At 40.3% G+C, this 26748-nt stretch overlaps 1 protein-coding gene across 1 annotated transcript; it reads left to right on the forward strand.

Moving 5' to 3' along the window:
• The first annotated feature begins 21902 nt into the window (after window positions 1-21902).
• On the forward strand, window positions 21903-24044 carry LOC145124461 (cytochrome P450 CYP82D47-like). Its single transcript, XM_079059798.1, has 2 exons — window positions 21903-22993; window positions 23143-24044. Exons 1-2 carry the CDS (start codon window positions 22040-22042, stop codon window positions 23773-23775), a joined length of 1587 nt encoding a protein of 528 aa, XP_078915924.1. The 5' UTR covers window positions 21903-22039; the 3' UTR covers window positions 23776-24044.
• Window positions 24045-26748: the final 2704 nt, after the last annotated feature.

The following is a 26748-nucleotide window of genomic DNA, read 5'->3' on the forward strand; positions in this document are numbered from 1 at the left end:
CTGAAAATGATTTTGACTTTGAGATTCCATTTAAAATTAAAGTAGATTGAAGTCACAAAAAAAAGTTTAAGGTTGATGATGATTACGACCGTAAACTGGGTTTACGGTTGAAGAGTTTACAACCGTAAACTTGGTTTACGGTTTAAGTGATTAAGACCGTAAACTGGGTTTACGGTTGAGCTGTTTACGACCGTAAACTACGTTTACGGTTGATGAGTTTACGGTTTATACGTTCACGGTTTAAGTTTTTACGGTTAACGAAGCTTGGTTTACGGTTTTTGAAGATTCACAATTTACGGTTGTTGAAGATCTTGAGTTTACAACCGTAAAAAGGGTTTACGGTTGGCAGTAAACTCCCAGAAAGCCTTCAAAAACACGTTTTTGCAGTAGATTCAGTTCCTTTTAACCACTAAAACACTAAAACCAATCTTCGAATAATAAGAATATCAGTTTAAGCACCCCAAATCTCGATTGAATGAAGCTTTGACACCGGTTTTTGCTTTGATACCAATTGTAAGTCCCTAATCTGCTTGTGTATCAATCAGATCCGTTTGATGGTGCAGAATCCCAATCAAACGGATGATGTCAGATCAAATAGAAGAGAAGGAGAAGAAGAATAATATGAATCTTGTATGTATTGATATGAATGAAGATCCGGATACAAGATTCACACACACTAGCACACACTCTCTTTTCTCTCTTTAATAAATCAATTTGTTCCCGAAGAAATTTAATTGTATCTTCACTAGATAGTGTACATGAAACTTCACATGATTGAGAACATGAAACTTCATTAACTGGAAGGTTTGTGGAACTCATTGTTTTTCGACAATTCAAAGCGTCAAGTTCTTCAATTATATCAGCAAGACTAAGACGATTGAGATCTTTTGTCTTCTTGATGACAACCACGTTCATATCTCACGATTTCGGAAGTGAATTCAATAGCTTTTTGTTTATCTCAGATTTAGTCAAGAAGATCCCAGCTATATTCATCTCAGTAGTGAGTGTGGTAAATCGATGCAACTGAGCTTCCAGGGTTTCTCCAGGGATATAATCGAACATGTTGATGTTTTGTCTTAACATCTCCTGACGACTCTCTTTCATGTCTTCAATTCCCTTGTAGACCTCAAAAACCATTAAAAGCACAACTAGAACTTAAAAGTCAAACCCAAAAAAAAGCCCTTTGACTATAAACCTCAAAAGTCAACCTTAAAAGTTAAATTTAAAAAGTCAAACTCAAAAGTCAAACTTGAAAAGTAAAACTTAAAAGTCAAACCGAAAAGCTAAATTTGAAAATTTAAAAGTTAAACGAGAAAGTCAAAGTTTAAAGTCAAAGGTCAAACTTGAAAGTCAAAGTCAAAATTTTAAGGTCAAAAGTTAAAAAATAAAGTTAAAAATTAAAAACTAAATTTGTGGGTTGAAAATGGAATTTTAAAATAAAGAAAATTGATTTTTGGGTTAAAAATGTAAAAAATGCGAAATTAGGAACGAAAGGGAGTGTTTTTGAATTAAAATTGGGAGGGAAGGAACAAAGGTGTCACTAGAGGAGTTGGTAAAGCGTTGGGTTCCTCAACCAGAGGTCGCAGGTTCAATCCCCGGCACCCCCCAATCCGTTTCCTATTTTTGAAGTCCGAAGGCGAGGCTGCTGCGATGCGAGATGCTAGTCCGAAGTGCGAAGGCGAGGACCTGGTGCGAGGATGCTGCTGACCGAGAAGGCGTGCGAACCGGAAACTGTTGCTGACCGAGCCGTCCTTCAAGCCGTTCACCGAGCCGAATTCCGAGCCGAGGCCGCAAACTCCGGAGACCGTAAACCGCCGGCCATAAACTCCGGCGACCGTAAACCGCCGACCATAAACTCCGGCGACCGTAAACCGCCGACCGTAAACACGTTTACCCTTCAAAGACCGGAAAACCCTAGCCGCCGCCGCCGACCGTAAACCCTTCAAAGACCGTAAACTCTTCACAGATTACGTGAAAAACAGCGTTTTTCACCTCTTTTTGCTCCAAAACTCGATCAAAAACTCGTTTTTATCAAAAACGCGAAGAACAAACCCCCCCTAATTTTCAGAGATCTATCCAAAACCGCAAGAATCTTTCAAAAATAAGATCAAATATGCTCCAGATCTGACAAAAATGACTGATACAATCCAAGCTCTGATACCAATTGTAAGGTCCTGAAAAGGATCTTTACCAATGATCAAGCAACAAACAATCACAAAAAGAAGAATAAGATGAAAAGAAATCGAGCTTGCACACGTTTATATTCAGAAAAACGTCAGGTACAACTCGATGGAACACTTCTGTAAACGCAATGGCATCAACAACCACACATATACCTATACCTCCGCTATTTATACTAGACAAGACCGCAAACAGGGTTTACGACCGTAAATTGGGTTTACGGTCGTAAACGTGTTTACGGCCGTAAACGTGTTTATGGCCGTAAACTCTGTTAACGGTGGTAAACACACTTTCCAACAGTAAACACCTAAACAACTCTCAAAATGTATTACAGACTCATACTGAACAATTACATTGAAAGCCTAGACCAAACCACATTAACTGGACCTTTCAATTCTGTTACAAGTTGTACTTGTATTGAACTTCTAATTCCAATTCCTTACAAGATCTGTAACATCCAGATTCCCAGGTATTCTATGTTATTCATTTATTTTGGGTTTTGAGGAGGGACTCGATGAGTTGACGCCTAGACTCGTCGAATAGGATCGCGTTTTGCTGACTGGATTAATGAAGGGACGCGACGATTCGACGGGTGGACTCGACGAGTCCGCGCTGTGGGCTGAAACCCTAAATCCCCGGGCTTGTGCCCTATTTAAAGGACCTTATGGCCCTCATTTGCGGCCACCTTCACCTTTGAGAGCACCAGAGCACCTGAGAGTGTTGTGAGGGAGAGAAGAAGGCATTTTCATCATTCTAAGTGTGATTTTGCAAGGAAGAAGGAAGGAGGGCAAACAAGGAAGATTGAGGAGCTCAGATCTACCACCATTTGATCAGAAGAGGCTGCTAGAGGTACTAATATGTGCTCAATCTCGTGTATTTGGTGATCTACTTGAATCTAGGGTTTTCTTATGCCTTCTTTGGCTTGGATTCGAAGTATGTGAGGTCCCAAGGTGGAGTTCTTCTTAGATCTGGACCTTAAGAGGTCCAGAGAGTCCTATCTATCTTGCTTTTTGCTATTCCATTAGAGGTATGACCCTAGGTTGCCATTTTAGAGGCTATTTCACCAAAAGAAGCTTTATGGATGTTGCATGAGTGTAAAGGTCGGACCTTTACGTGATTATAGTGGTTGGAAAGGACAGATCTATAGGTTAGAGAAGCAGATCTGACCTCAGAAGGTCATTTGAGTGTTGCCATGGAAGGAACTCGCCGAGTCCATAAGGGGACTCGACGAGTCGAGTCGGGGTTACCTCGCGATTCATGACAGGTGTAACCCGTCGAGTGAAGGGATGACTCGACGTGTCAAGTGAGACTAGAAGGATTCAGAGGACCCGCATGGACTCGTCGAGTCGCCCATGTGCACTCGACGAGTCGGGTCAAAGTTTGACCATTGACTTCAGTTGACCTTAGGGTTTTGGTCAAGCTGATTCAGGGGAGTTTAGGGAGGGGTAGGATGGCCATCTACCCAATCTTTAGAGACGAGTCTATGAGAGAGTATTAATCAGGGATGTTATTATGTTAATAGGAGGAGGCTAGGTCGGGTTATCGAGCATGAGAGGTCATCCGACATCGTACGAGGTGAGTCTTCTCACTATATTGTACCTAGAGTGGTACCTATGTGTGACCGGAAGGTCTTATATGCTATGAGAATTATGTGTTGTATACTGTTATATGATATTGATGTGTTATGTATGTTGTAAATGCTAAGGACCGGAAGGTCATTATGATATGGACCGGAAGGTCAAGATGATATGGGCCGGAAGGTCATTACGGGTAGGACTGGAAGGTCTACCAGGGTTGTGGGACGGAAGTCCTCTGAGACACAGCGACCGGAAGGTCTTATAGCCTTGAGTGACGTATGTGCGTATGTGGTATTTTGGGGAACTCACTAAGCATTTATGCTTACAGTTGTTGTGTTATGTGTTTCAGGTACTAGCGAGGATCGCGGGAAGGCACCGGCATGATCCGTACACACTCATGGAGTTTATGTTTTGAGATTCTGGGATATGTTTTTGTTATGATAGCATTGGATACATTATGTTTGACATCATCTTATGAATAAAAGTATGTTTTTAAAATGAAAAATTGTTTTGGAAATTTACGTTGTTACAAGTTGGTATCAGAGCCTTGGTTTGAGGGATTCGGATGCACCTTCGGGTGTATTCGAGCTCAAACTGAGGATTTGAGAAAGTTCATCATAAAATAAACAATTTTTCAAAAAGTAAAAGGATTTGAGAAAAGCAGAAGGAAGTAGTGTGTACGATCAGCCAGCGCCCGAACGGTGATTTCCCAAAATACCCTTACATTATGTGTTTTGAGTTATGATATGTTACGCATGCTAGAGTAGGCTAGGTAGTCATATTAGGACTAGAGTGGCCTGATTTGTGATGCCTTAGCCTAGGAAGATTTATGCTGCTATGAGATGCTTGAGAGTGAGTAGGTAGCAGTGAGGAGCTTATGAGAGGTCTACCGAAGGGTAGCCTATGCTAGCGAGATGTAGGGTACTTGTGATCTGGGATCCTAGGAGGAGAACTTGGGGTGAATACTGATGCGGTGTGCACGGTAGTATAGGGCTGGTACTACTGAAGACACCGGATCAGTGCGCAGTCCAAGTAAGAATCCTTAGGGTACTAGGGGACAAGTAGGGTTGAGTGATCGAGTGCGAGTATGCTCGAGCGAGTCTCTGATATTTTTATGTTGTATTTCAGAGACATCATGGTTGGGACACGCCACAGACCTAAGTCGAGCGGCATGAGTGACGAGGAGCTTCGTCAGATGATCCACGATGAGGTGGCTGCGGCGATCCGAGCCGAGATTCCGGAGATGTTTGGGTCTATCAAGACCACATTGATTGAAACCTTTGATGAGCGGTATGCAGCGGTTACTGAGGCTGCGACTGCTACAGCTACTGCAGTTGTTGCTGCTGCTAGACTTCAGGGGGGTGACTCGTTGCTGTTTCGGGAGTTCAGCAACACGAAGCCACCAGAGTTTGATGGGACGCAGGATCCGATTACTGCGATGAGATGGATTTCTGATATCGAGGGATGCTTCTACACCTGCTCGTGTCCAGAGCATCTGAGGGTTCGGTTTGCACTGAACCAGCTTCGCTTAGGGGCGAAGGACTCGTGGAAGTTTGTGACGGCAGACTTCACTACGACAGAGCTTACTGCGGTGACCTGGGAGAGGTTCACTACGATGTTTCGAGAGGAGTATGTTCCCCCTGTGGAGAGGGAACGTTTAGCCCAGGAGTTCTTGTCCCTCAAGTAGGGAACTGAGTCTGTGACGGTGATTACGAGGATGTTTCATGAGAGGGCGTTGTTTTGCCCTAAACACGTGTCGTCCGAGCAGGCACGTATGAGCCGGTACTTGAGCATTTTGAGGAGGGATATCAGGGAGTTCGTGGTGAACTCATCATACCGGAAATTTGTCGAGCTCCAGGCAAATGCCCGGAAGAGGGAGATTGAGCTAGAGACTTAGGCTCGGGAGGAGGTCGAGTCTCAGGGGAGGGACTGGCGGCCGGCACAGTCTTAGCCGGCAGCCAAGCGGGCAAATCCCGCCGATTCGAGATCTGGAGGCCAGAAGGGCCGCACTTTGTGGGAAGTGCGGCAAGGGACATGATGGGGTTTGTCGATCTGGTGCTTGCTACAAATGTGGCAAGGAGGGGCACATAGCCAAGGATTCCCCCAAGGGGTTCATGGTTTGCTTTCATTGTAACCAAACCGGACACCGGAAGGCCGAGTGTCCGCAGCTGCGGGGGACAGCATAGGGAGCACCGCAGTGATCTGCCCCTGCTGCCGTGCGAGCTACTGAGGTTCGGCCGGTGAAAGCCGAGGCACCGAAGGCTCGCGGGAGAGCTTTTCAGTTGACAGCGGAGGAGGTCCGCGCAGCGCCCGATGTCTTGGCTGGTATGTATTCTTTCATTTATTTATGCTGAGTTTGAGATATTGTGCTTATATTATGATATGCGTAGGTACTTTTCTTGTGAATTCTGTACCTGCTTTGGTGTTATTTGACTCGAGTGCGAGTCGATCATTTGTGTCTTTAGCCTTTAGTCAGCACATCAGTATTCAGCGGGAGGCGTTGAGTCGACCTCTACGAGTTTATATAGCTGACGAGCGAGCGGTGTATGCTACGGATGTGATTCGAGGATGTGTACTCGAGATCTTCGGGGTTGAATTCCCGATAGATCTAGTCCTAATTGCGATGGGGGACGTGTGTGTCATAGTGGGCATGGATTGGTTAAGCCGATTTGGGGCTGTTATAGACTGCGAGCGACGGTTGGTGACGATACGAGACCCTAGTGGGGGAGTACTTACGGTGTACGGCGAGGGTACCCGATCTGGGTCAGCATTCTGTTCGGCAGCTAGAGCGAGACAGAGTCTACAGCAGGGCTGCAACGGGTTTGTAGCTTATGTGATGGATGCACGAGTGGCCGCGGAAAGGCCGAGTTCGGTTGATGATGTTCCGATAGTGCGTGAGTTCCCGGATGTTTTCCCTGAGGAGTTGCCGGGTGTGCCTCCCGAGAGGCAAGTGGAGTTTCGCATCGATTTGGTTTCGGGAGCGGCGCCTATCGCCAAAGCGCCCTATCGCCTTGCGCCACCAGAGATGTAGGAGTTATCCTCAAAGCTTCAGGAGCTGTTGGGGAAAGGATTTATCAGGTCGAGTAGCTCCCCTTGGGGAGCGCCAATCCTTTTTGTCAAGAAAAAGGATGGTTCACACCGGATATGCATTGATTACCGGGAGTTAAACAAGTTAACGGTCGAGAACCGTTACCCACTACCGAGGATTGATGATCTGTTCGATCAGTTGCAGGGAGCATCTTGGTTCTCCAAGATAGATTTGAGATCTGGATATCACCAGATGAGGGTGCGAGATGAGGATATCCAGAAGACGGCGTTCAGGACTCGTTATGGGCATTACGAGTTCGTGGTGATACCTTTTGGGCTCACCAACGCACCGGCAGCGTTCATGGATCTCATGAACAGGGTATGCAGACCGATGTTGGATCGTTCGGTGATCGTGTTCATCGACGATATACTGGTGTATTCGAGATCCAGAGAGCAGCATGAGGAGCATTTGAGAGAGATCCTCGGAGTATTGAGGTCGGAGAGGCTTTACGCCAAATTCTCCAAGTGTGATTTCTGGTTACGAGAGGTCCAGTTCTTGGGACATCTCGTGAACCAGAATGGGATATTGGTCGATCCGGCCAAGATTGAGGCTGTGATGAGTTGGGAGGTGCCGAGGTCCCCCACCGAGATCAGGAGTTTCCTGGGGTTGGCCGGCTACTATCGGAGATTTATCAAGGATTTCTCCAAGATTGTCGTGCCCTCACCAAGTTGACCCGGAAGGGCGTTGCTTTTTCATGGGGACCGGAGCAGCAGACCTCGTTTGAGACTCTTCCCCAGAGGTTGTGCGAAGCCCCGGTGTTATCCCTTCCAGAGGGAATGGAGGATTTTGTGGTGTACTGCGATGCATCGATATCGGGATTGGGTGCGGTGCTTATGCAGAGAGGGCATGTGATAGCGTATGCATCAAGGCAACTGAAGCCTCATGAGATGAGGTATCCCACCCACGATCTGGAGTTAGGGGCAGTGGTGTTCGCTCTCAAGATCTGACGTCACTATTTGTATGGGGTTCGGTGTACCATATACACAGACCACAAGAGTTTGAAGTATTTGATGGATTAGCCCAATCTGAATATGCGCCAGAGAAGATGGTTGGATGTAGTGAAGGATTATGATTGTGAGATCCTATACCACCCGGGCAAAGCTAATGTGGTAGCTGATGCTCTGAGCCAAAGGGCAGAGAGTGCCCCGATTCGAGACACTTGTATGCGCTTGACGGTGATGACTCTGGTGTTGGACACCATTCGGGAGGCCCAGGCAGAGGTCGTGATATCGGAGAACCGCAAGAGGGAGTTGGTGATCGGGCAGGTGTCTGAGTTCGTTACCGATAGGCGAGGGCTAATGACCTTTCAAGGTCGGATTTGGGTGCCGTATGCAGGCGGGGCACGTACCATTCTGATGGAGGAGGCGCATAGATCGAGGTTCTCGATCCATCCCAGAGCCACCAAGATGTATTTGGATTTGAAGAAAGACTATTGGTGGCCCTATATGAAGAGGGATGTTGCATGGTTTGTTGAGAGGTGCTTGACCTGTCGCAGGGTTAAGGCCGAGCACCAGCGTCCGCGTGGCAAGTTGCAACCACTTGAGGTTCCCAGTGGAAGTGGGAACAGATTTCCATGGATTTTATCACCAAATTGCCAAGGACCGCGAGGGGTGTCGATGCAATTTGGGTGATCGTTGACCGGTTGACGAAGAGCGCTCACTTCCTTGCTATCAGTGAGAGCTCTTCCGCAGAGAGGCTGACCGAGTTGTATGTGAGAGAGGTGGTATCGGGTCATGGAGTACCGATCTCGATTGTGTCAGATCGAGATGTACGTTTCACTTCCAGGTTCTGGAAGAAGTTCCATGAGGAGTTAGGTACGAGGCTGCATTTCAGTACCGCATACCACCCACAGACGGACGGGCAGAGTGAGCGGACGATTCAGACGCTCGAAGACATGATTCGAGCATGTGTGTTGGACTTCGGAGGAAGTTGGGACATGTACTTGCCGTTGGCTGAGTTTTCCTATAACAACAACCACCATTCGAGTATTGGTATGCCTCCCTTCGAGTTGTTGTATGGTAGAAGATGTCGGACTCCCATTTGCTGGGGAGAGGTAGGGCAGCGCGTGATGGGTAGCACTGAGATAGTGCTTCAGACGACTGAGCAGATACAGCAGGTCAGGCAGAGGTTGTTGACAGCTCAGAGTCGCCAGAAGAGTTATGCGGATAGGCGACAATCCGAGCTTGAGTTTCAGGTGGGAGACTTTGTACTCCTGAAGGTGTCTCCTTGGAAAGGAGTGATCCCATTCAGGAAGAGGGGCAAGCTGGGGCCCCGGTACATCGGTCCGTTCAGAGTGACTGCGAGGGTGGGCAGGGTAGCGTATCGTTTGGAGCTACCTGCGGAGTTGAGCCAGATTCATGATACCTTCCATGTGTCTCAGTTGAGGAAGTGTATAGCATACGAGTCGGCGGTAGTGCCGCTGGAGGATGTTCAGGTGGATGCGGGATTGAACTATGTTGAGAGACCGATCGCGATCCTGGATCGGAAGATCAAGGTTCTGAGGAACAAGGAGGTGCCCCTGGTTCAGGTCCAGTGGCAGCATAGGAGAGGGTCCGAGCTGACTTGGGAGCCGGAGTTAGAGATGCAGGAGCAGCATCCAGAGTTGTTTGTCGAGCGAGACTTCGGGGGCGAAGTCTGATTCTAGTGGGGGAGAATTGTAACATCCGGATTCCCAGGTATTCTATGTTATTCATTTATTTTGGGTTTTGAGGAGGGACACGACGAGTTGACGCCTAGACTCTTCGAGTAGGATCGCATTTTGCTGACTGGATTAATGAAGTGACTCGACGAGTCGATGGGTGGATTCGACGAGTCCGTGCTGTGGGCTGAAACCCTAAATCCTCGGGCCTGTGCCCTATTTAAAGGACCTTATGGCCCTCATTTGCGTCCACCTTCACCTTTGAGAGCACCAGAGCACCTGATAGTGTTGGGAGGGAGAGAAGAAGCCATTTTCATCATTCTAAGTGTGATTTTGCAAGGAAGAAGGAAGGAGGGCAAACAAGGAAGATTGAGGAGCTCAGATCTACCACCATTTGATCAGAAGAGGCTGCTAGAGGTACTAATCTGTGCTCAATCTCGTGTATTTGGTGATCTACTTGAATCTAGGGTTTTCTTATGCCTTCTTTGGCTTGGATTCGAAGTATGTGAGGTCCCAAGGTGGAGTTCTTCTTAGATCTGGACCTTAAGAGGTCCAGAGAGTCCTATCTATCTTGTTTTTTCCTATTCCATTAGAGGTATGACCCTAGGTTGCCATTTTAGAGGCTATTTCACCAAAAGAAGCTTTATGGACGTTGCATGAGTGTAAAGGTCGGACCTTTACGTGATTATAGTGGTTGGGAAGGCCATATCTATAGGTTAGAGAAGCAGATCTGACCTCAGAAAGTCACTTGAGTGTTGCCATGGAAGGAACTCGCCGAGTCCATAAGGGGACTCGACGAGTCGAGTCGGGGTTGCCCCGCGATTCATGACAGGTGTAACCCGTCGAGTGAAGGGATGACTCGACGTGTCAAGTGAGACTAGAAGGATTCAGAGGACCCGCATGGACTCGCCAAGTCGCCCATGTGCACTCGACGAGTCGGGTCAAAGTTTGACCATTGACTTCAGTTGACCTTAGGGTTTTGGTCAAGCTGATTCAGGGGAGTTCAGGGAGGGGTAGGATGGCCTTCTACCCAATCTTTAGAGACGAGGCTATGAGAGAGTATTAATCAGGGATGTTATTATGTTAATAGGAGGAGGCTAGGTCGGGTTATCGAGCACGAGAGGTCATCCGACATCGTACGAGGTGAGTCTTCTCACTATACTGTACCTAGAGTGGTACCTATGTGTGACCGGAAGGTTTTATATGCTATGAGAATTATGTGTTGTATACTGTTATATGATATTGATGTGTTATGTATGTTGTAAATGCTAAGGACCGGAAGGTCATTATGATATGGACCGGAAGGTCAAGATGATATGGGCCGGAAGGTCATTACGGGTAGGACTGGAAGGTCTACCAGGGTTGTGGGACGGAAGTCCTCTGAGACACAGCGACCGGAAGGTCTTATAGCCTTGAGTGGCTTATGTGCGTATGTAGTATTTTGGGGAACTCACTAAGCATTTATGCTTACAGTTGTTGTGTTATGTGTTTCAGGTACTAGCGAGGATCGCGGGAAGGCGCCGGCATGATCCGTACACACTCATGGAGTTTATGTTTTGAGATTCTGGGATATGTTTTTGTTATGATAACATTGGATACATTATGTTTGACATCATCTTACGAATAAAAGTATGTTTTTAAAATAAAAAATTGTTTTGGAAATTTACGTTGTTACAAGATCCCTATCAAACTAAGTGTTTTATTTATGAGATATCAAATTCATGTCATTCTTGATATCTTACAATCGTTTCATCTTTTACGCCTTATAGTAAAAGATGCCTCCGCTTAAATTCGCATGAACTTACATTCGCATGAACTTAATGCTAACAACGAAAAACTTACATTCGCATGAACTTCCAGGATTTGAACTCTTCATTATGAAATAATGTAGATCATTGTAAGAATCGGAAGTAAGACGGCACATAAATTCAATATACCTACGAAGGAGAAGGACACCCTATAAATACCAGGAGAGAACAAATCATTATCACCCAGAATAGAACGGAGAACAGAGGAGAACCACGTGTGTTACATGAGAAGTGTTTGAGTGCCTCTTCTTCACAGTATTAGCTAATAAATAATGCAACCTAGTGAGTTAATGAATACATTACTCACATTAGGATTCGAACTTATCGTCTTTTCCTGTATTGGCTAATAACAATAATTCGGATCACGAAATCTCAATCGAGAGTGATTACTTCTCAAATTCATAAGTAAATTTATTGTAGACTCTATTATGAATTACTTTCAAATCTTTTCGAAAATTGAATCATAGTATCCACCAACCAAAGATAACTTCGTTCGGATGACACTCGTCTGGTAACCACTCTAGAAACTTCATTCTACTCTTTTACAAGGACTGCATCATAGGGATGTAGGTCGAATCTTTGAGATCAGTATATCGAAATGAAAAATTTATACTTATATAAATTAATAGAATACATCGAAAGCCAACCATAATTGCTCATGAGCCCATTTTCTCATTTTGTAACAGAATCATGCCTTCGAAGAAACATAACCAACCCTCTGATAAAACACCAATCCTTCAGATAGATGCGGCTACGTTTCAAGTTGCAGTCACATCAGCCGTAGCAGCTGTCATGGCTCACCTTAATGCTAACAACGTAAATGTTAGTAGAAACGTGATCGGCAATCCCGATCGTGGTGATAACCAATTTCAGCAACAAGTGCCTACTTGTAAAGACACTCCGAACCTCAAACCTAATGTTCTGAAACAAAAGTTCGAGAACAAGAAAGGGAGTTGTTCAACTCAAGGACCTATAGAAGGACAACAAGTTGGGGCAGTCAATACCCCCGTCAGCCCTGCTATCCCAACACCGACCACACCGTACTTAGGAAACCTCCCACACTGCAGCAAGTGCAACTACCATCATCATGGGGTCTGCCGAGTACTGCATTGCAATAGATGCAACATGAAGGGGCACACCGCCCATTTCTGTAGGACTCCGGTCGAATTCATCACTTCAACTACCAACGTTGGAACCAGTCCAATATGTCATCTTTGTGGTGCAATAAGACATTTCAAGAGGGACTGTCCAACAGAGAAGAACAACGGGGGAGCAGGAGTTTGACCCCAGAGAATGGGGAAGCATCAAAGAACCCTGCTATATTTTTGGTACGCTTCCAAACCCCAATAATTTATTTATTATTATAATTACTCTCTCATTCGAACCAAATCACAACACTCAAATAAAACTGAGAACCCTATCAGGTAAACTATGATGGCTTAGTGTATACATTAGGGTCATTTATAATTAAGATTTGTAGATTTAAGGTGAGTGATCCCGCCTCATTTCATGTTCCTTGTTTGGTTGTGGATTTAGGGAAGGGTTGCTCAGTCAACTGTCTTACCAATCTTAATTATACATGACTTGTGTACACCAAGCGATGATAGAGAGACCTAGTAGGAATCATTCCATGAAAGTTCATAGTTTCAAATTATCAGAACCTTTGTATTAGTAATATCCGCCAATTTTGAGTTAAAAAGTGGATTCATAGCAAAAAAAAACAGAATAAAACTAAAGGCACTGAAAACTCATGTACACAGAATTGCTCATCATCCTAGTAATCATCTCTTCCAGAATAACTTAATATCTACTTCGCTGATAAGTTCCGACATCCTCATCCGACATGGTTTGGCTTGATCCCTACCATCCAAAAGAACTTTTTCCTTAATCAGCTGTCAGATGAAATCCTTCCAATCCATAACGCAAACCTTTATACCATCTCTCACTTCAAAACTTCAGAAGTACCCTTGCGAGGGGTACCACACCTTCTACCCTACTCAGTAGATAGAAAACTTGAAGCGGAAAGCACCAAAGAAGTCTCAGAAGTCAGTATCCACCCGTAGTATACCCAAGGGATCTCCGAGGAAGACCACTTGAACTGCAGGTCAAGTTCAAGAATAGAGTATAAGAACTCATTGGGATAATCTATCACTGCTAGATGTATATGCAAGAGTGGCATATAATTTAGACTCAACAAGATTTAGGATGTGTGATTCCACTCTATTTCCTGTTCCTTGTCTGGTTGTGGACTTGGGGCAGAACCACCCAACCGAACATTTTGTCGATCAAGATTATATACGACTCGTATACACGAGGTGAGGATGGATGAGTCAAGTATGGGTCTTATCATGAACATCAGAGAAAAAGCCCGCGTGCTTACTATAACAACCGGAGATACATGAGTGGGAGGGGTAGCGGATTTCAATGGGCTTAAAAATCAAGTTACCAAGGCAACAGGTGGACTTGATTCCATTTTGAGTGATCGTCGACAGATTATCCAAGTTTGCGCACCTCTACAATTTTAAAGAAACATGCAAAATAGAGAAGATAACTAGAACGTGTATTAGGGAGACTAGTTAGACTGCATGGTGTACCAATATCCCTTATCTCGGACAGAGATAGTATATTCACTTCACAGTTCTGGCAGTCACTACAAAAATCTCTATGAACGAGACTAGACATGAGTACCGCTTACCACCCACAAACCGACGGACAGAGTGAGAGGACCATTCAAACCTTGGAAGATATGCTAAGAGCTTGTGTGATCGATTTTGGTAAGGCATGGGATACCCACTTACCACTGGTCGAGTTCTCGTGCAATAATAGCTATCACACTCGCATCAAGGTTACTCCATTCGAAGCCCTCTATGGCCGCAACAGCACTCTCACAGGCCCGGAAATCATAAGGGGAAACGACCGAGAAGATTGTCCAAATCCAGGAACGATTAAAGGCTTTAAGAGACAGACAAAAGAGTTATGCGGACAAAAGACGGAAACCCTTGGAACTTCAGGTTGAGGACTGGGTAGTATTGAAGGTCTCATCCTGGAAGGGATTGATACGTTTTGGAAGACGTGGAAAACTAAATCCAAGGTATATCGGACCATTCGAGATCCTTGCCAGGATCGGCCCGGTAGCATACAAACTTCGATTACAACAGGAACTAAATAACGTACACCCTACCTTTCACATGTCCAACTTAAAGAAGTGCTTATCAGATGAGAACCTCGTCGTCCCTCTGGACGAAATTGAAATCAATGAGAGCCTCCACTTCGTAGAAGGATCAATAGAGATCATGGATAGGGAAATCAAAAGAACAAAACAAAGTCGCATACCCACTGCGAAGGTCCGCTGGAATGCCATGCAAGGACCTGATACACCTGGGAGCGCGAAGATCAGATGAAACAAAAATACCCACATCTTTTCCCTAGTCTATAAATAATTATCTTAGAATAAATTTCGGGGCGAAATTCCCTCTAACGGGGGGATGATGTGACAACCCGATATTCCAAGTCAATGTAATGTTCAAAAGTCTCAACTGGAATACATAAAATGTTAGATATCATGACAAGGTTTTCGGAAATATAAAGAACGTCAAAAACGGAGTTTGTATGCGGAAGTTACGGATTTTACAAGTTCTTTGCACATGCTTCAAGGCTGGGCCAAAGGGGAACACCCAGCGTTCCTAATGAACGCCCAGCGTTCGCATTTGCTGGGTCTCGGTTAGTCCACGTCGCCCCGGGTCACGTCAGATACTCCGTCCGAGGCTTCGGTAAGCAATGACGCACGACCGCTGTTGAACGCGCAGCGTAAGCGAAGTACGCCCAGCGTACGAGGAACGCCCCGCGTTCTTCGGTGTACGCCCAGCGTACGAGGGTGGTTCAGCCCCTATAAATAAGATGCAAGGGTCTCGGGTTTAGGTGCTCATTTCTACCACCCTTCTCTCTCGTTTTCCGTGGTTAGCATCCCGAGAATACCCGATCCCCCCGGTTTCATATCCAAACTCCGACGGAAGTTCGAAGCCCCGAGATTTCCGAGAGATCGACTTTTTTTTTCGGTCGAAGTGCTGCCCGAGTAAAGCCTCGTTTTCGTCAGAATCGTAACTTCTACCAAGTGAGTTCATACCCCTTTATTTTCACGTTTTTACTATACTTTAGGGGGGGGGGGGGGGAATACAATTGAAACACAAGAAAAACTTATGTGAAAATATAAATCGTTACATAGGGTTTCAGATGTTTCATCTACATTTTTGTTTAATGTTAAACAATATTACTACTAATGTCACACTTTACATGCGAAGTTAGTAATACACCAAGTTTTATCATTTTAATGGAACACATTTTCGAAAAACTATAATAGGTATAGTTTACAAGTTATTCATGATTTTTTTTACATACTATAAACACTATAAAGAGGAAATACTTACATTTACAAGGAAAATGGACTTTTCATTTCGTAAATCTATTGATACTAAATTTTGTGAGACATTTGGCTTCACCGTACTTTCAAGTACGCATTTCAAAGTCTTGTATTATAAACCATAATCTCTTGTAGGGAGAGCGTGATACTTGTGTATAGATCTATACGGGATTGACAATCCTGCACCTAAACTATTAGCTACAGTTAGACCGGCAGGTCTGGGGTGACAAATGGCATAACACTTCAACGCCTGAAGAACGTTGTTACAGGCAGTCTGGGTCAATAGCATGGTTATAAAACTCACATGGAGTATCAAAACATTTTGATTTACGGGGCTATCAAATGCATTTAGTGATTATATATATTCATATATATAAACTTGCTTACGATATTTTTAAGTATGAAAAATACTTACGCATCCCAGTCTTTGAAACTTTTCAACTACCACATATTTATGGAAAATATTGGATTTTCTAGAAACAAACTCAGAGATTTTATTCAGAAAGGCATACAATTCTAATACAAAAACTCTTATGAACTCACCAACTTAATTGTTGACACTTTTTCAAAACTACTTGTATTTGTCAGGGATTCAGTAATACATGTAAACATCAGCCTTTGCAGAAGGGACGCTAAGACGTCAGTTTCAAAACTTATTAAATCATCATATTGTAATTTATTTTGAGACATGTATTGTATTCAACAATGTAATTTTTTTATTATATTTATGATGATTGTGTTTACTTTCTTTACAAATATTCAACTGTTATGATACTACATGAAGTATTTCGCCCCCGAATGTTTCCGTCATTCTGGTTTGGGGGTGTGACACATAATATCATAAATTATATAAAAGTTCTGAATTTTAAATGACAATTGCTCACATACGATAATATATTTAAACTAATAAGTTAACTATAATATGTTTGAAATTTAAAGTCATAACTTTATAAATAAAAGTAAAATATGATATTTGATATTGTAGTTTAGTTAATTTTTGATTAGATTAGTTTTTATATTAATTTAACATTATTAACCAATTTATAATAATTATTAGAAAGAAATTGAAAAGTCATGGAGGTTTCAAATGCATGTGGTGCAAATAAAAATGCCTCTTTTATAAATATACTAGACGAATGCCCGCACGTTCCACAGTGAAATAATTATGTAGTTTAATATGGTTATATATATTATGGTAAAATAAATAGTTAGCATTCTTTTTAAGCATATGGTTAATCGAGAAGTTATGATTTTAAAACAAATAAGATGCTAAGATAATGCAAATAAAAAAAGTTATTACATTATAATTGATATGGTTTAATCTATTCTGAATAGGTTGTACATAAAGGTTGTATGTGATTAAATAGTATGTATATTTTTCGATTTACAAATAATTTATACTAATAAATAATGCAAAATTATTGTTAGTTTAAAATTGTAAATGTAATGTTTATGTACTCATTATTATCTAATGTAATTATTCGATAATTGATTAAATATGGGTTTGCATTTGTGGTCGTATGTATTTAGTTTCTTAAGTAAACCTCACACATGTTAAATCACATTTTTTAAAAATTAGTGAAAAGGATTAGAGAACTTACTTATTTCCTGTAATGCTTGGTAATTTAAGACATCTAATTTCACATTTTTTTCATTTTAGATTTTGTAGAACTTGTGAATTTCCTCCATTAAATCTATATGCTCGAGTTTCTCATTCATTTTTAAAGGTTTTAAATCTTCTTTCATTCTTGGAGTTTCAGATTCTTTAAGAATTGTGGGTAGACCTCATGTTCTTGCATTCTTTAGTAAGATTGGAACAAATATAGTTCTGGAAACCTATTTGAAATGCAAAGGTTTGATATTCTATCTTGAGACTTTAACTCCTGTAGAAAATATTGCCTTCACCGACCGATGATCAGATAACTTGGATTCATTTCTAGGGTATAATGTTTGCTTTAGTTCATCCCCAATCCATATTATCCTATAACACTTGCCATATATTCATAATCCGTTTAGAGTATTTGAAATTGTACAAACTAAAGGAGTGACATTTATGAAATGAATGTATAAAGATATTTAATTACCATGCAACAGGAGCAATCTAAAGGAGTGGAAGGTATGAAATGAATGACATAAAAGATTTAATTACCATGTAGGAGCAGGTTTTGTTTCATCATTCTTGCCAAATTTTCATTTGGGAACATATTTATAAATACGTAGGAGCAAAATCAATTGTTCCTTCATCTCATGCTCTAAATTCACCATCCATAGTTCCATTCATAGCTTCAAATTTTCAATTATATAAAGTGTGTGATGTGTTATTAATTACTTTGAAGATGAAAATGTGTGGGGGTTTCAAATGTATGAGGTGATTGGAAATTTGTGTGGGGGTTTCAAATGCATGAGGTGCTTGGAAAAATGTTTCATTTATAAGTATATAATGATAATGATATAGACATATATAGATATAGATATTATTGTAGATAATATATTTGTCTTATCAGGTGTAAAAATAAAATAAATTTTACGAATTTAATTAGATACACTTCCATAGTTAATATGATTTAAAATAAATATTTTAATTCACATCAAAACTAATTCATAAAGTTTAACAATTCATCTAATGTCAATGATATGTTAACCAATTGCATTTAAACAAAAAACAAAGTAGAAAATCATATAGTCAATCTAAAAGCAAAAATATAAAGAAAAATAAAAATTAATACTTTATATAATATCAAATATGAAAATTTAGAACTAAATAATTAGTTATTAGTTATCTTACATACATCAACTTTTCAATTTGAATTATTATTCAACCCTAAAACAACACATATGTAAATACATAAAATTTATATGATCGTAATGAGAAAGTTAGAAGCTTTAAAAGCTTCAAACATGAAAGGAAAATAATAAACTGGAAAATAAACACTAAATACTAATTTACCTTTCAATCTTCAAAAACTTTGTATACTGCATAGAAACATATACACCATATTTGATCATCAACAAAACAAACCAAATTGAAAAGCAAGCATAACAACATAATCAACTTCCATGAACTATATATACCACTATATCAACCAACTAATAATTATAAGTATTATAGATTATAAAACTTTTGAGTTGTAGTTGTTGATTACTATTAATTAAAAAAGAAGATGAAAAATCTTGTAGGTTTCAAATGAATATGTTTGATCATCAACCAAACAAACCAAATTGAAAACCTAACAACATAATCAACCACCATGAACTATATATATCACTATATCAACCAATTAATAATCATAAGTATCATAGGTTATAAAACTTTTGAGTTGTAGTTGTTGATTATTGTTAATTAAAATATATATATATATATGTAAAAAAATCTTGTAGGTTTCAAATGAATATGATTAGTGCTGGCTTTGGTGGGTGGTGGGTGGAAGTGGTGGTGACGAATGGTGGTGATGGGTGGTGGTGGTGGGTGGTGATGGGTGGTGATAGGTGGTGATGGTAGTAGGTGGTAGGTGGTGGTGGATGGTGGTGGTTGGTGGTGATGGGTGATTGAGGTGGGTGGGGAAGGTGGTGGAGGTAGGTGGTGGTTTTTGTGAGTGATGGGTGGGGGTGGTGGTGGAGGTGGGTGGTAGTGATGAGTGGTGGTGGTCGGTAGTGATGAGTGGTGGTGCATGGTGGTGAGTGTGGTGGTTGGTGGTGGGTGTTAGGTAGTGGTAGTGGGTGGTGGTGGTTGGGTGGTGGTAGGTGGTGGGTGGTGATGGTGGTGGCGGGTGCTGGTTATGGCGGGTGGTGGTTTTGGTGGGTGGTAGGTAGAGGTGGTGGTGATGGTGGGTGGTGATAGGTGGTGGTGGAGGGTGGTGGTGATGGGTGATTGAGGTGGGTGGGGGTGGTGGTGATGGGTGGTGGAGGTAAGTGGTGATGGTCATGGCGGGTGGTGGTTTTGGTGGGTGATTGGTGGGGGTGGTGTTAGCGGGTGGTGATGGTGGTGGGTGGTGGCGGGTGCTACTCGTGACGGGTGGTGGTTTTGGTGGGTGGTGATAGGTGGTGGTGGTGGGTGATGGTGGAGGGTGGTGGCGGGTGGTGGTGATGGGTGATTGAGGTGGGTGGGGGTGGTGGTTTTGGTGGGTGATGGGTGGGGGTGGGGGTGGTAGTAGCGGGTGGTGGTGGAGATGGGTGGTGGTGATGAGTGGTGGTGCATGGTGATGGGTAGTGGTGGTGGGTGTGGTGGTTGGTGGTGGTGGGTAGTGGTGGTGGGTGTGGTGGGTGGTGGTGGTGGCGGGTGGTGATGGAGGTGGTAGGTAGTGGTGATGGGTGGGTGGTGAGTGGTTTTGGTTAGTGCGTTTTTTTAATTTTTTGTAACAATTGATTGATTTTTGTGAATATTATTTTATAGTTTTAATTAAAAAAATTATGTGGTCAAAATTTGTTTTCAAATGTTTCTCACAATAAGAAATGTTTTCGATTGAACGTTCCCATATATATATATATATATATATATATATATATATATATATATATATATATATATATATATATATATATATATATATATATATATATATATATATATATATATATATATATATACCCAAAGCATTTAAAAGTTTTGAATGAAAAAATTAGTTGACTTGACTTTTTAATACATGCCTCAATTATTTAGTGCTATAAACTTTTAATAAATATTTTATTATTTATAAATATATTTTTTTTAAAACAGATTAACATAAATATAATTATTTATAATTTAAAATAAATAATTGTTGTGAAAAAAGTTATATATATATATATATATATATATATATATATATATATATATATATATATATATATATATATATAAAAGATCTTAACTAATATTTTTCAACAAAACCTTGTTTTCTTGGAAAGTCTTTTGTGTGATAATTTTTTCAATAATAGTGACTTAATGCGTTAAGTCGTTTATATTAAAATGCTTTTGAAAAAAAAATCTTTAAGAAACATACATGTAGGAGGAGTAGATATGTAGATTTTTGTGTCATGCACACATGTATTATCAAAGGAGTTGGAGGTGAGAAGCAGACACAATTTCAATAAGCAGCGATGGATCACGGTGGTTCAAGGATCCTATTGGGGTTTACATGTAGGTGTCGCAACAATATCCTCTTTCATTGGAAGAGTAGAAGAAGAATATTTTGTTAAAAGATGATAAACTAACAATGATCCTTGTCCATTTTTTGGTTCGAACGTGTATGAAATTGACGATGTTTCTAATTTTGGTACGATGAAGATGGTGAGAGCATTGTCTGGTTCGAACAAATATCTTGGTTAAGTTAATTGTTAATTACAAATGGTGAAACACCTCAACTAAGATTTGTGAAGTCTTTCGTTGACTTACATAGGGGTTGTTTGTTTTGGAAGTGGTTAAGTCTCTTTTGACTTTTTTCATGTTTGCAGAAGAAGATGTGCACTTGAGAAACATCTACCCGTCAGGGAAAAATGCTCAAAAAGTATTTTTGTAGAAAAACAAACGAGACCATAATGTGTTATTCATATGCTACTAAGAAATTGCAACAAATGATTTTCCCGATAATTGTAGTAGTGATGTTCATGGTGGTGGTGGTGATGTCCACGGTGGAGATGGTGTGAGTAAAGGTGCAATGGGTTGTGTGTTGGTCGAGACTGTTGATAATGTGGGTGTTGGGGTTGAATCAGCAAAAGAAAGAAAGGAGTGGTAAGAGATGCGGTTTGTATGTGATCCTTTGTTACTATAATTAAACAAATAGAATTTATAAATTTAAAAGCAAAATGATCATTTATATATATTTACCTCTCCTCTAATGCAGTAATGCTGTGTGTTTTAAAAACCAAATCTATATTTTTGTAATTTAAAACTATTTTTGCAAAGCACAAGTATTTTTACAATTTTAAAATACTTTTGCAAACCAAAAAGATATTTTGGCCAGTTTTCTCTTTGAAAAAATGCGTGGACCTAAAGCATGCACGAAAATCCTCCTATATTTAGCCCATTAAATAAACTAGAAAGAAAAATCTTAGTAAACGTAGTAGTCCACTAAATAGGCTACCGATGTGATGCTCTTGGTGAAAGTTTGAAAAATTCGTAGTGGGTTCCATATAATATTAAAAGAATACCGGATTCAAAATCTATCCATAAGCAAATTGCTTTTTTATCGTTCAAAAAAAAAAAAAAAAGTCTAAATACTGTGTAATCAATTTTTAAGTCGATCCATAGACCCGACTACTAACACAACACTATGAAGCCGCCATGCATTTGTATAAATATAATGATATCTCTGTAGTTTGTATCATCACATTCATAATTCTATCGTAGAAAACATGGAGTTGTTTCTCCCGTATTCTATGAGCATAGCAGCCATCTTTTTTGCTATTCTGCTACAAATCTTGAAAGGAATTAAGAGCGGAAACAAAGCGAAGAACAGAAAAGCACCAGAAGCAAAGGGCAAATGGCCTGTAGTCGGACACCTACACCTTCTCGGCGGACCTGAACCACATCACATTACTTTAGCTAACATGGCAGATACATATGGCCCTATCTTCACCATCAAGCTTGGTGTTCACAATGCTTTGGTGGTGAGTAATAGCGAGATAGCAAAAGAGTGCTTTACAAAAAACGACAAAGCCTTCTCAAGTCGACCCAAGTTAATGGCAGTAGAACTCATGGGCTATAACTATGCGATCTTTGCACTAGCTCCGTATGGGGCCTACTGGCGCCAAGTGCGCAAAATCATCATGCTCGAGGTTCTCTCTACACGAAGAGTGGAGATGCTTGGGCCTGTTCGATCTGCAGAGCTTAGAGAATCCATGAAAGATCTATACGACGTTTGGGTAAAGAATAAAGATGAGAGTGGAAGTAGTTCAGATATGGTGAAGGTGGATATGCAACAATGGTTTGGGAACTTGGTATTAAATAGTCTTATTAAGGTTGTCACAGGAAAGAGGTTTGCTCTCGATGATGAAGAAGGGATTCGATTTCGAAAAGTGGCAAACAGATTCTTTCAGTTATTGGGCGGATTTGTGGTGTCTGATTATATTCCATCTCTCAAGTTTCTAGACATAGGAGGATACAAGAAAGAAATGATAATCACAGGACAAGAAATGGACAACTTCTTTGATCAATGGTTAGAGGAGTACAAAAGAGAGAGAGAGTCTAAGCAGCAAAATGAACGCGACAAAGTCCTCATGGATGTGCTGATTTCCATTCTTGAAGGTGCCTCCGAAGAGGAATTCCCCGGTCATGATCATGCTACCATAATCAAGGCCACATGTTTGGTAAACTTATTACTTCATATCATTATTTAGTCATTTATACATTTTCAAAGTTATAGAAATATTTTACTACATTATAAGTCGTGTAAATAATAACAAAATTATCATGCATGCATGTTGCTTAATTGTAACCTGATCCTTTTTTTTTGTAGACCATGGTTATTGGGGGATTGGACTCAACATCTGTGGCTTTAACATGGGCTTTGTGTTTATTGCTCAACAACCCAAGAACTTTAAAACTTGCTCAAGATGAAATTGATGAGCATGTTGGAAGGAAGAGACCAGTAGAAGAGTCAGACCTGAAAAACTTAGTCTACATGGATGCAATCTTGAAAGAAACACTCCGTTTATACCCACCTGGACATCTCGGCCTTCCAAAGGAGACCTTGGAGGATTGCATTGTTCAGGGCTACAACATCCCCAAAGGAACACGTGTGATGTTGAATCTCTGGAAACTTCATCGTGATCCTAACATATGGCCAAATCCCACCGAATTTCTTCCGGAAAGATTCTTGACAACTCATAAAGATATTGATCTCAAGGGACACCATTTTGACTTGCTTCCTTTCGGTTCTGGCAGAAGAGTGTGCCCTGGTATTTTATTTGCTATGCAGGCTACACGTTTAGCGTTAGCTACTTTAATACAACAATTTGAGCTTAAAACCCCATCAAATGAACCCGTTGATATGAAAGAAATCTTTGGAGTGACTTGCAGCAAAGCAACCCCACTTGAGGTCCTTATCTCTCCCCGTTTACCCCTTGATATGTACCCTGTTGGTGCATGAGATTTCAACTGTATTCGAGGAGGAACTTTGAACCGCTATCATCTTTTTTTAAATAATTGTAGTTTGTAATAATGGCTCTCTATGCGCTATGTTCTGCTATGTTATGTTTTGTTAAGTTAGTATTTTGTTTAGTTTCTATATATGTAAAAGCTCTTGTTTATCTATCTTTAGTTTGCTTGTAAACTTGGGTACATGGATATGCCCAAATTAACCTTTTTAGTCATTGCATGCGAATAATGTTAAAATTAATGGGCAAACACCATTCATCACGCTGCTTGTACAATTAATTTATATAGCATCACGTGGCTTCTCCTAAACCAAGTTATTATTTCTTCATCTGTCATTTTTGGAAATAAATAATGGGGATAGATGTAGGGACGGACCCAAAATAATTTCGAAGAAGGTACAAAAAGAAAAGAAAATTAAAAAAAAAAAAAAAAAAGTTAGATGGTTAATTTTTCATTTGAAGGGTCCAATTACTATATATATATATATATATATATATATATATATATATATATATATATATATATATATATATATATATATATATATATATATATATATATATATATATATATATATATATATAATCAACTTTTTTTGTTGTGGTCCCCCAATGTAGATCGACCACTGGAAAGATGGCAGCTAGTCTTTTGGGATATTTCTGATCTTTAGGATAGCGAAGATAATCGGTTAGTTTGATTTAGTCATGAAGTCTTTGCTTTCTTATTTCATTATCCATTGCAAGTCAATATAAGGAATAGTTTTGTTTTAATCAAATGCGGGCTTAAAAAGATACTAAGCGTATTTTTACTTTCTACCTATGTACATTTGAATTTTAAAAAGAAAAAAAAAACAAAAATAAAATAAAAAATAAAAGTCAAATGAACAAAGAACCAATCAAAAAGCCTGATTCAAAAAAAAAAAAAAAAAAAAAACACAAACAAACAAACAAGAAAAGGACCGATCACAAGCAAGTCAGGTCTCTCTCTTCTCTCGTTAAGATGGTAGCGAGTATTGCTTAGTACCTCCATTAGCACATGTTAGGGGGTGGTGTTTGTCTTGTGCTAGCGAGGGTCCTAAGGACCCCCACTCCCACCAGCTTCAATGTGCACATTGAGAGTCTGAGAGTGCACTAGAGAGTTGTACATATATATCATGTTCTTTTGATTCAACATTTTATTCTTTGTAGTTTTTTAATTATTGGTTGTGTCACCAAGTGTTGAAACACGGGATTATTTTTCGGCGTTATTATACGTATCCTTCTCACTCATATAAATTATCAAATCATGAGGTACTCAAACACTAATCCTCTCACAAATGAGGTACACGAAACAATTTCGGGGGAGGGAATAAGTATAAAATTACCCTTATTATTTTGTATTATTATATAATTAAACATGTGTTATTAAGTCTTTGGGAGAGCTTAACTTCTAGCAACCTTTTTAGGTAAGTTTCCAATCATGGTGACATTCTTGTGGAGGGTTGTTGATTAACTGCCACCCTTGTATGCACATATAGAAATAGTTTTATAGCAAGTTGCAACATTACAAGATACGTTGAAAGTATAACCCATTTTAGTTCGGTCATGCAAACACATAAGAACTATCGAATGGAAATGGAAAAGAGATGCATGGTACTCCAGTTCCTATGGATATGGTAGGTAAGATCTTTGGCACAAAAATGGGTCGATTTGTATGATCTTGACTTGGTTTTGCTTCCTCTATTTGTTTAAGAATATCGTGTCGGGTTATTCTCTTATTTGTATTGAATAGAACATGTTAAACCAAATCTTCTTCATATAGAACCCGGTTGAGTTAGATTGGGAAAATCGTGTGATTTTATGAAACATTGTGTTATGGCTTGAATCTGTAGTCAATCATGTTTCACATACGAATTGTTGATAATTAAATCTTATTTTTCCATTATTTTAATATCTTTAATAGTGTGAAAATAAGGTTCAGCCCAAGTGGTTCAAGAATAGTGTTGTTGAGTTTCTCAACCCTTTTGCCTTAGGATTAGTATGTTCTATTTCTCAATAGGGCAGGGAAGGGATATAACTCAACGGTTAAGTGTCACCTTGACGTATTGAAAGTCATTAGTTCAAGTTTGATTATCTCTAAACCCAATGTTAATTTAATATTTTGATTTCCTATACATTCGTGATATTTTGATATCTGATGACTGAGGCTGAGTATATTGCACTTAATGAAGCTGAAAATGAAGCTATATAGATAAAGAAATTCTCCGAAGAACTCGACATTGTCTCCATTATAAAGGATCCTATATAGATCTTTTGTGACAAGGAAGGTGAAGTTACCTTGGCTAAAAAAGAAAGATCACACAAGCGGACAAGAAACATACTCAAAATTCCACTATATACAGAATATCGTCAAAGAATGGGACATTATCGTCAGCAGAGTAGATTTATCTGAGAACTTGGCTGACCCATTCACCAAGTCATTGTCACACACCAAGCATGATGCTCATAGTAGGTCTATAGGCATTAGAATTTCGAGTGACCTGGTTTAACAATGTATATTTTAGTTAAGTTGAAAATATCAGAACCTATGTAATTCACATATCATATGACTTGATAATTATGTGATGTCATAGATATGCTTAGGGAAATCATTTCATTGATGTGTTATTTTGTTTTGTTTTTGCATGTTTATACTTCCTTTGAATACATGTTTGTTCAAAAAATTTCCACAGTCGATCATTCTCTGTAGGAAGTGAGAAATGAATTAAGATTGGTGTGAGGTATAGTTATCCATAAATATAGGTAAAGCCATGAAGATAGATGAAGTATTAGATGTAATTTCACTCACATGAGTTGATAACAATCAATCTATATAGCGACCAATACTTAAATATTACTTTATAGTATATGTCAAAAGTAATTCTAAGAAGGTAATATTACTTATCTTAGAGTGGATGATGCATGAGACTCCTAATACGAGTCGGTTA

Source organism: Lactuca virosa, chromosome 7 (assembly GCF_052849685.1).
Source record: "Lactuca virosa cultivar CGN04683 chromosome 7, Lactuca_virosa_CGN04683_v6, whole genome shotgun sequence".
Lineage (NCBI taxonomy): Eukaryota > Viridiplantae > Streptophyta > Magnoliopsida > Asterales > Asteraceae > Lactuca > Lactuca virosa.

What these genes read in the sequence shown, in the direction of transcription:
- LOC145124461 (XM_079059798.1), top strand. Translation starts at nt 22,040, where the DNA reads ATGGAGTTGTTTCTCCCGTATTCTATGAGCATAGCAGCCATCTTTTTT. An exon ending in TAATCAAGGCCACATGTTTG is followed by an intron (nt 22,994 to 23,142) that starts GTAAACTTATTA and finishes TTTTTTTTGTAG; the next exon opens with ACCATGGTTATTGGGGGATT.